The 10,603-nt window shown below is 49.3% G+C and overlaps 2 protein-coding genes across 2 annotated transcripts; both read left to right on the top strand.

Annotated features, from left to right (window-relative positions):
- Positions 1 to 1,301: 1,301 nt before the first annotated feature.
- On the top strand, positions 1,302 to 2,714 carry COCSUDRAFT_60578 (hypothetical protein; the record flags this gene model as incomplete). The annotated part of the gene is made up of 3 exons (XM_005642570.1): positions 1,302 to 1,610; positions 2,243 to 2,528; positions 2,650 to 2,714. 3 exons carry the CDS (start codon positions 1,302 to 1,304, stop codon positions 2,712 to 2,714), a joined length of 660 nt encoding a protein of 219 aa, XP_005642627.1.
- Positions 2,715 to 9,628: 6,914 nt separating this feature from the next.
- On the top strand, positions 9,629 to 10,457 carry COCSUDRAFT_34630 (hypothetical protein; the record flags this gene model as incomplete). The annotated part of the gene is made up of 2 exons (XM_005642569.1): positions 9,629 to 9,719; positions 9,885 to 10,457. A coding segment is annotated over exon 2 (163 nt), but the record flags the coding sequence as incomplete, so codon positions are not given.
- Between the last annotated feature and the right edge of the window lie 146 nt (positions 10,458 to 10,603).

The following is a 10,603-nucleotide window of genomic DNA, read 5'->3' as shown; positions in this document are numbered from 1 at the left end:
CCGAATGCGCCCACTATATTCAACTGTTATTTACCTTAAATGAAGTGGACGGCTGTTGCCGGCCCAAGCTCCTCCTATGTATGTGTTATACAAGAGAACAGTGCTCGGGACTTCAAAGAAATTTCGTTTCGGGCTTGTTGCCTAATCAGTCTCCCAGGACCCGTGCTGTTGAAACAGCAAGGGAGCATGTCACAATTCAGTAGAGGGAGAAAGCACGCTCTGATTCAATAGAGGGGACCACTGTTGATTCAATAAGCAGCCTTGTTGAATGTGCAGCTGATTCAATACTGCTGAATCAATAATGGAAGCTTTGCTAAATTACCAACTGATCACTTTACTGAATCAACAATAGGCATCCTGAATCAGAACGACACCTGCTGAATCAGTGGGATGCTACTGAATTGGAACGGCCCTTCAGCAGTCTCATAAATTCCGACTCAGTGAGTGTAGCGAGCCACTTGCCTTGTCAGCGAGAATACCAGATGTCGATGGTTTAGCCACCTATCCTTAGGTAGCCGGGTCACTGTAGTTCGTATAATTTATTTATTATACAGCTCTTCCCGACGAACTACAGTGACCCGGCTACCTAAGGATAGGTGGCTAAACCATCGACATCTGGTATTCTCGCTGACAAGGCAAGTGGCTCGCTACATTTGGTTTCGGAGATGTCTAACGTTCCGTGTGTTGTGGGGGCGTCCTTTGCTGAGCAAATGCGCTTAGAGGGCGAAGTAGAGGATTGTCCTATCTCGTATAGTAGCAGAGGGGATGTCGAGAGCGCGAGATTTCGTAAAATTCTGCTGCCCCAAAGTTTCGTTATGCCCGAGGTCGTACAGATGGTCGGAGCCCATCGTCAGGTCGAACTGGGCAAGGTGGCCAGCGTTTTGCTGGAGGTCACACCTTTTGACGAAGAAATATGCCGTTTGATTGATAGGCACTGTTGCAAGAGTGTGCAAGTCGAGCAGATCAAGTATGCCAGTCACCTGTGCCTCGAGATGGGCTTGGGAACGTATAACTACCTTCCTGCCAGTGTGTTCCAGGAACCTGGCGAGCCCTATCTGAGGTTAGTGTGGGCATTTTACACGGATTTGAGCATTTGGGGCTACCTTAAACTTGGTACTGATTATTATGATGCTGATGATGGCCCAGAGAAGATAGGCATCATTATCCGTGACTGCTTGGTATTCTATCATATCTTGGCAGGGGTTCCTCTCAGTAAGCTCGTAGACTTGATAGTCATTGAGCTGGAACATGTTTCTAACACTCCATGTGTTGCCGCGCAAGGTTTGCTTGAGGCCCCACTGATGGCGGACAGTGGTGATGATGAACACATGGAGGTCGACCCTGTGGCTGCGGCTGCAGAGGTTGAAGTTCCTCCCCTTGGCGGCCCGGCTGTGGTGCCTGCGGGTGCCGCAGCCGGTGCTGTCCCAGCTGGTGGTGCTGCGGCACAGCCGGCAGGTGGTGCGGCTGCGGCTGCAGCACCGGCGGACCCGGCAGAGGTGGACGTCTACGTTGCTGCTCTCGACAAGATCGGCGCCAACGTGCAAGAGGAGTCTCGCCTGACTCGCGAAGTCCTGACAGAGGCTCTCGCGGCGCTCGCGGCTATCCGCCAGGTAAATGCCCCACCCGCACCTAGTGCACCTGCTGTTCATGTGCCTGACCCGATGGCTGCAAAGCCAGGGGCTCTTGCAAGCAATTGGCAGTCTGATGCACAAGCCTGACTTGTTTGATGGGGAGCATCCTGAAGTGGATGTCCGCCAGTGGCTCAAGCAGGTTAAGAGAAGTGGTTGTAAGCTTTCTGAAGGGCCATTTGGCCGCATCATCCTTGAGAGGTCGTGCAGCAAATTTGTTTGAGGCAACGCTTGAGAGCACTGCCCATACTTTTGCTGACATCTCTGCAATGCTCATTGGGCATTTTGGTGAGAGTGATCCTGAGTATCATGCGCGCATGAATGCTATGGACTGCACCATGAAGGATGGTGACCTGGCTGCTTACAATGCAGAGTTTCTGCATTACAAGGCTCTTTGCATTGAGTCACCTATTGGTGAAGCTGATGCAATCATGATGTATCACCGTGGTTTGTCCAAGGCCCTGCAGAAGGACCTGTACAAAGATACATCCACCAACAAATGGTGGACAAGCCTTGATTCTCTTATAAATAGTGCAAATTTGCAGCACAAGAGTGCTAGCAAGGTTCAGACTGACTCCAAGACAGGCAATTCATCTGCTGTGGCTGGTGAGCAGGGTAACCGGGGTGGTGTGCGTGGCTCTGGCAATGGCCAAGGCCATGGCAAGGGCAAGAAAGGGGGTTGGAACAAGAAACAGGGCAAGAAGAACGGCAACGGCAACAACGGCAATGGCAACGGTGGTGGGGCAGGCAAGGCGCCCGGCATCAACAAAGCCGGCGCCGGTGTCAAGAAGCCTGACTTTGACTGCACCTGCTACAACTGTGACCAGAAGGGCCACAAGTCCTACCAGTGCCCCCACCCCAAGAAGGCCAAAAAGGCGCGTGCCGAGCCTTCCCCTGCTTGTGAGCCTGACACTGAACCGAGCACTTCAGGCAGAGATCTTTTAGCAAGTATGACATATGTGCATGACTGTGAGGTTTCTCCTGCTGTCAAAGATGAGCTGGAATCTTTGGTCGGGCGCAGCTTCACTGCTGCTCCTGACAGCAATCATGTCCACTATTTTCTCTTTGAGCCCTCTGGAGAACTAGGTTCTCAAGTGTCTGCATATTTGCAAAGTAAGCAAAAGAATCCATCTCGCACATCTGCTGTGATTCTTGTCCTCAAGTGGGGAGGTCATGTTCGGCATTTGTTGAAGGGAATGCAGTGCATCAAGGCTTACCCGCGCGGTAGCAAGATTTGCTGTTCAACTGCTGGCACGCTCTTTGGGCTGCCATGGCATGTTGATGCATTCTATGACCCTCCCGCACCTGCGGTACTGGCAAGCACGCGTGCTATGCCCAGTGACATGGAGGTGGCAATTGATCTGGATGATCAAGATGAACCATGGAGTCAGTTGTACTCTGGTTCTGCCGCAGGCTGCCCAGTAAGGATCCTCGCGGATACTGGCAGCTATGTGCAACTCCTCATGGACACTGGCTTCGCGCAGCGTTGTGGCTTGCATGTAACGGCCGCTCCGGCGATGACCATCAAGATGGGAAATGGGACTGAATCATCAGTTGTTGGCACTTGTGTGGCTGATTTGCAAATACAGGGCTACAGAGAGTCCTTGCAATTCCTTGTGACGCCATTGCACAGTGACTTTGATGTGATCTTGGGAAACCACTTTTTACGAAAACGGTTTGTCCAGATGGACCTTGCAGGAAACTTTATGATGCTGAGAAAAGGAAATGTGACTCATGTATTGCACAGCATGGCCTCTAGCGGAAGTGTTGACGCTAGTTATGCAGATGGGGGTGCACAGTATCATGTACCGAGGCCGCAAGGTCCTCTTCTATGCTCTGCAAAGGCAGCATTGAAATATGTCAAGACTAAATGTAGATCTTTCTATGTGGTTGTGTCGCCGGTAGTTGCTGATGATGAATTAGGAGATGATCAGGCTGTGGCTGAGGATCCCATTCCTGCTCGTGTGGATAGTCTCTTAAAAGAATATGGGGATGTTTTTGAAGAGATATCCGGGATGCCTCCTGCTCGTGATCATACTATTTATCACACAATTCCGCTTGAGTCTGGCACACAACCCATATTCAGGCCGATGTATCGCCTGTCACAAGCTGAAATTGCAGAGGTCAAACGGCAGCTTGACGAGCTCTTGCAAAAGGGCTTGATAGAGCCAAGCACTTCCCCATATGGTGCTCCAGTTCTTTTTGTGCAGAAGAAGGATGGCTCTTTGCGGATGTGCATTGACTTCAGGGCGCTCAATAAGCACACCATCAAGAACAGGTACCCGTTGCCCCGCATAGATGATTTGCTGGACAAATTGCGTGGTGCAACTGTCTTTTCATCTCTAGACTTGCAATCCGGGTATCACCAGATTCGCATAAGTGAAGAAGATGTGACGAAGACAGCATTCAGGACACCGTTTGGACACTTCCAATTCAAGGTGCTCTGTTTCGGGTTGACCAATGCACCTGCTACATTCCAACATGCAATGAATCATGCCTTTTCTGACTGTATTGACAACTTTGTCTTGGTCTATCTAGACGACATTCTTGTCTACAGCAAAAATGAAGAAGAACATTTAGAGCATCTTGAGCATGTCTTGAAGGTCCTTCGCCGGAACAAGTACTATGCTAAGATGAAGAAATGTGAATTCTTGAAGGCTGAGCTCCCATTTTTGGGGCATGTTGTGAGCGGGCAGGGTGTGCGCATGGATCCTCGCAAAGTGGAGGCCATCAAGGATTGGCCTGTGCCCACCACTGTCACCCAGGTGAGGTCTTTCCTGGGTTTGGCCAACTTTTTCAGGAAATTCATGCAAGGGTATGCTTCAATAGCTTCTCCTCTGTCAGATTTGACCCGGAAAAATGTCCCTTTTGTTTGGACACCCGAGCGCCAGCGCGCGTTTGACCGGATAAAATCTTGCCTAATTGAGGCTCCCGTCCTTCGATTGCCGGATTTTAACGAGCCATTTGAGGTCATTTGTGATGCCTCGGGGTTTGGCATTGGTGCAATTTTATTGCAAGATGGCCATCTCATTGCTTGTGAATCGGCCAAATTAAAAGGGTCGGAGCTCAATTGGTCTACTACAGAGAAAGAGCTTTATGCTGTGGTCCACGCTATGAGGACATGGCGCTGTTACCTAGAGGGGGCGAAAGGCACAACTCGGATTGTGACCGATCATAAGCCAAATACATCTCTGGAAACGCAGCCCACATTGTCAAGACGGCAAGCTCAGTGGTCTCAGTATTTGCAGCGTTTCCGCCCAATGGAATGGGTGTACAAGAAGGGCTCAACAAATGTTGCGGATCCTTTGAGTAGGCATCCTGCACTTGTGAGTGCCGTTATTGCTGCGAGTACTAGGAGTGCCAAGGGAGCTGTACAGATTGCTGGTCTTGACTCAAGAGAGAAAGGTGCAGTCGAGGGGGCTGAGGCACTCGAGGTGTGGCCAACTCTGCTTGGAGTCAGTGACAAGCCTTCTGCTGTCGAGTTTGAGATGAGAGTGAAGAAAGGGTATGAGGAAGATTCTTGGTTCCAGCAAGCTGAGAACTTGGCTGAGCTGCGGCATGCCAAGGGCTTGTGGTTCAGGGATGAGGCCCTTGTTGTTCCAGATTATGATAGTCTTAGGCTGCAATGCATGCAAGAAGTGCATGATGCGCCGTATAGCGGGCATTTTGGGCAGCTTAAAACTAGGAAGACAGCCCAGCGTCTGTTTTGGTGGCCAAGCATGTTGAAGGACATTACTGAGCACGTGAAGTCTCGTGAAACGTGTCAAGCTATCAAGCCCACAAATCAGAAGTCTGCTGGTAAGTTGCAACCGTTGCAAATACCAGGCAGGCGATGGGAAAGCGTTAGTGTAGACTTCATCATGGGTGTACCGAAGACCAAGAGGGGTCATAATGCGATTGTGGTGTTTGTTGATAGGCTGAGTAAAATGACACATTTCATAGCCGTCAATGACACGATAAGTGCTGAGCAGTTTGCCGGCATCTTTAGGGATGAGATTTGGAAGCACCATGGTCTTGCCAGGGAAATGGTGAGCGATAGGGATCCAAGGTTCACCAGCAAGTTTTGGCGAGATATCTGCAAGATGCTGCATATTAGGCAGGCGATGTCAATAGCTTATCATCCTCAGACTAATGGGCAGACTGAGCGGATGAATAGGGTGCTGGAAGACATGCTGCGTATGTATGTATCTCCAGTTCAGGATAACTGGGATGATTTGCTTGCCTCTGCAGAATTTGCAGTGAACAACGCTTATCAAGAAAGCGTGAGGAATTCCCCTTTCTTTTTGAACCATGGTCAGCATCCTCTCACTCCTTTATCAATGGTCATTGAGGAAGGCCAATCAAAGGTTCCAAGTGCTAAGCACTTCGTAAAGGTATTCAGTCAGTCTATAGGGGAAGCCAAGAAAGCTTTGATTGCCGCTCAAGACAGGCAAAAGGCCTTTGTTGACACCAAGAGGCGACCTGTTGAGTTTAAAGTGGGGCAAGAAGTTTGGCTGTCTAGCAGGAATATACCGCTAAAGACTGCAGGCACCCGGAAGCTGGTACCGCGGTGGCTTGGGCCATTCAAGGTTACTGAACAGCTTGGAGCAGTTGCCTACCGACTGGATATGGTGGCGAGCATGAAGCGTTTGCACAACGTCTTTCATGTCTCTCAGCTGAAAGCATACGTGCCGCCAGCTAACGGTAGAGGCAAGCGCTCCCCTCCTCCTATTGTGCTTGAGGATGGTGATCTAGAATGGGAAGTTGAGGCTATCCTATACCATTCCATACGGAAGCACAAGAAAAGGGGCAAGGTTGTCTATGATTATTTGATAAAGTGGAAAGGTTTTGGCATTGAGCATAACTCGTGGGAACCTGAGGAATGCTTAACCAATTGCAAAGAGCTTTTGCAAGAATATTGGGATGCCCAGGAATATTGCCATTCGCAATAAAGTTACTCACGGAGCTGCGGAGGGTCTTGCTGTCTCAGAGCCTGCAGAGCACCAGTCGGCAGAGCGCATTGCCCCGGATGAGTCTGGTGGAGAGCACGCATCTGCCGGGCAGAGTGCCGCACATCTGAGGCGCAACATTAGGCGCGGCGGGGGCAGGACAAAGCGTCCCGCTGACGCAAGCTCCGGCACACGTTTGTCGCCTAAGCGATCTCGGCAAACTCGGTGATCCTTTTCCACTCTATCCTTCCTAAGCTATTGAACGAGGGCGTTCACAGCAAGTGGGGAGGAATGTAACGGATCTGGCTATACACGTGGGAGCACGTGCCTTAGCAGTGAGATAGGGTTCGATTCCCTAGTCGATGACCCTTTGGGGTAATACAATTAAGGTTGTGTAGTTCTAGGTCTGCGTCTGCCTGCGTGGCAGTGCTCAGGGGATCCTGCGGGGGACCCTGCAGCAGACCGGGGGGACCCTGCGCTGCAGGCCCTTGTTCGAGCTTCCGAGAATAGCTCGGCATATATATATTTATTATACAGCTCTTCCCGACGAACCACAGTGACCCGGCTACCTAAGGATAGGTGGCTAAACCATCGACATCTGGTATTCTCGCTGACAAGGCAAGTGGCTCGCTACAGTGAGGGCTATAAACTTCAAGTTGGCCTAAAGTTTCATTGTATGGGCCAATATGGCCCCGGCTGATGGGGGGCGGTACACATACTGAGCACCAAGCCCACGGTTGATTGGGTCTTGCTTGGATCTAGATCAAATCCAGAGTCTGGCAGTCTAACCGTTAGACTTGTGACAACTTGAAGGGTAGAATTTCACGGTGGCAGCCTTTAATAAACTGCATTTTCCTCTAGGGCTTCAAAGCACCTTGCCTTTTAACAGGAAAAGCGTGTGATAATGACAGTAATAAATCTTTTTATAATGCAAAATTGTTGCCAACAATTGTTACAGTCTAGAATGCTGACTCTCACGGCGTCCAGGTCAGCTACAGGCTGCGTTTTTGGAAGAGGCTGCATTGCAGTGGGTGTGATTAATGGATTGGATGCAATCACATGTATTCAGGCTCTGGTACACCGCATGATTGTGCCCGCGGTACCTTTGCAACGAGGGTCCATTTTGCAGATATTTTGCCCATCTAAAGTGCAACCTGCGCATGCCACAAAACCAGTCGTCAATTCAAGCGGCTGTCAAACACTTCTCACATATAGCACTGTGACTTAATTTAGTACATCCAATGTGTGATAAGCGGTAGTCAATCAATCTCTGCTCCTTGACACAAGCTATCGGCATGTGACTCTTCAAGAGTGAGATCAAGTTCATTATGAAGATCAAAGCATGAGAGTGAGGTCCGTGTACACACCTGGAAAGTGCCATAAGCAGCATTTCTTGGCCAAGTCAAGCTCTTCCTCCGGCGTATTGAAAAGACAATTTGGGGCAAATGAATTCTTATCTTGTCGGGTCGACCATCCCCATGTCCCAATATTTTTGGAGCCATGGCCAATGACATCGGATGACCAACACCTCATTAGCAGTCTAAAGCGCTCTGGGGATTCTTGTTCAAAGTCTGCATCGTGCATGCCTTCCAATGACTTCCAGAACCCCGCAAGGGGCGGAAAAGTCCTGATGGGCATGAAATTTGCCAGCGAAAGTAGTCTCGGATGCGCTTCACTGAAACAGTCGACATATCTATTATAGTCATTCTCTTCTCTTGACCGTTCACACACACTTGCCAAGTCAGGTGCTGCAAAGTCCAACAATGTGGACAACAAATCGCCATTATCCCAATTTCCCCTTGCATGCAATCCTTTGCCTCCCCATAAGCGCACAAAGCAATCCGCAAATGGCGTTGTACGCATCAGAACAGCAGCCGCCGTCACCTCTTGGTTGAGGCGCAACTGCAGAATGACATCCTCTGGCATTGAGGTGTAGGCCTCCAGACTCTTATTGAAATTGAGGAAAATACTATCACCGTCAAGGTGCAACACCCACTTGTGCCGCCGCCACACATCACTGCTGACAAGGTCCAGCCATCTTGCACTAAAGAAGTGAACCAGTTTGCTCGTCTGAGCAATCTGAAGATAAAATCTGTATCCGTGCTTCTCGGCATATTGCTTGATGTTGTCCGTTGTGTGGTCAAGTTCCACGTCCGATGTCCGGTCAGGGGAAACTGAAACAACAATGGCCAGCCCCTCCTTGGATTGGCTGGAGCCTGACTCGCCAATTCTTCTCAAACAGTGTTGCACATCAACAGATGGGTCCAGATTTTGGCCTATCTTGGCATCTGGATGCTCAGCGCGCATGACATGCAAAATATCAGTAAAGTATTGCATTGCCTTCTCCTGGGTGTGCACAGTTTCAATGAAATCACACTGTGTCCCAACGCAATAAGCGGCCTGCACCCACACTCCTTTGCTCACATCTCTACTGCAAATGCTTTTGCTGCACTTTAATGGTTAGCAAACCAGTCACATTTTCATTTAAGCATTTCTTTCCGCAGCTTTGCTTTGGTACGAGCAAAAGCGGTAGTGAACCGCCCAAGTTTGAATTTTGCAAGAAGGATATATGCACAACTCAATTGGACTATTCTGAAGTGCCAGTGCACAGCCTCCTCATTTGTGGATTCGTGGATCCTCATTCGTTTCCTTATGCAATATATTTGGGTCAAACAAATAAGCGTGGCTTCAAAGAGAGACACGCGCCTGGCCATTCAGATTTTGACCAGACCGAGCCAGTCCTGTATCGTCCGTCATTTCTGGTGTACTTTGGGTGCCTTCAACATTTGCCATAATGGTCTGGGCCGGATATACCTATATTCATGGGGAGTTGACACTCAGGCAAATTTGCCTCACACATCAATTGCTATTCATTCAGCAAAGTCGCGTAAAATGTATACGCCTCCTTTAGCCATTCATTTTGAAAAAAGCCACTTACAGCAACACTACAAGTTGCTTTATCTACTTCAACTATCAAGTTGATAAGAGCAAGGTGGGCACTTTCATGATAGGAATACTTACGTGGGACCTGGCAAGCTGATTCTTGTGTGTTTTTGACTTCATTGCGGCCGCACAATGCCACAGGAAAACAGTGGAGAAGCAAGCTCTCCAGAGACCTCCTGGATAGCGCAAGACCTGAGCCATATTTTACACCAGAACCCCTGCACGTTTTCAACTTCATAGTTAAAATTTGAACCAGTCCTTATTCAAATTCTGGATCCCGAGGCTCTCTCATGACAGGTCCTCGTGTTGCAAATAAGTTCTTGGTACAGTTTTCTTTCTGCAAAAACCAGCATTTGGTACACGCCCTCAACTCGGTGTTGTACCTGCCAGGCTGATTTGGTGTGTGTCAACGTCAGTACTCTTTAGTTTTTTTCCAGAAGGTGCATATAGCGGCGTATCAAATATTGAACCCTCTGGGGACTAAAATGATAGTAGTATGATAGTATGGCAACACAAGTCTCACTGAGTCACTGGTATTCATTTTGGCACATTCGTGCTGTTCTCACAGTTGCCTGACTAATTCATCCCAATGGTAGGGGTCTGCCTGCGCCGTGCGCGGCTTTCTTTGGACCGCCTGTCCTGTGCTTCTTCTGTGCTCGTACGTCATAACGCCATAGAAAATAAGATGGCTGGACCAGTTCATGGTAGCGAAAAGCAAAGGAATCCGATGCCAATTCCCATTGTTGGTGTGATAAGAATCAACGAGAGCGTGTTCGATTCCTCAGACGCAAGACGAAAGCGTGGCAAGAGCAAAAACAGACTCAATATTTTCAGAAGGCCCTTACTAAGTTAGTAGCACGACCCCGCAAATCCTCGCACTGTGGATACCTGAAGATGAGGCCTTTGCCACAAGGAGGCGTGCATATAAGTTTGGTAGCAGTTGCAAATGAGGATAGTGTATTGTACGTTTGGAGTATGCCACCCAGACAGGGAGAGTCCACTCCATGTTGGACGTGCACGTGCCCCACGCGTCCCTATCGTCGTTTCTGTGCGAGTTTGATTGCGTGATGATTCCGTGATGACCATGAATACAGTGCCCTCTTG

Source organism: Coccomyxa subellipsoidea (genome assembly GCF_000258705.1).
Source record: "Coccomyxa subellipsoidea C-169, whole genome shotgun sequence".
NCBI classification, from domain to species: domain Eukaryota; kingdom Viridiplantae; phylum Chlorophyta; class Trebouxiophyceae; family Coccomyxaceae; genus Coccomyxa; species Coccomyxa subellipsoidea.
The sequence above is the reverse complement of the archived record's forward strand: the minus strand, read 5'-3'. Positions and strand labels throughout refer to the sequence as shown.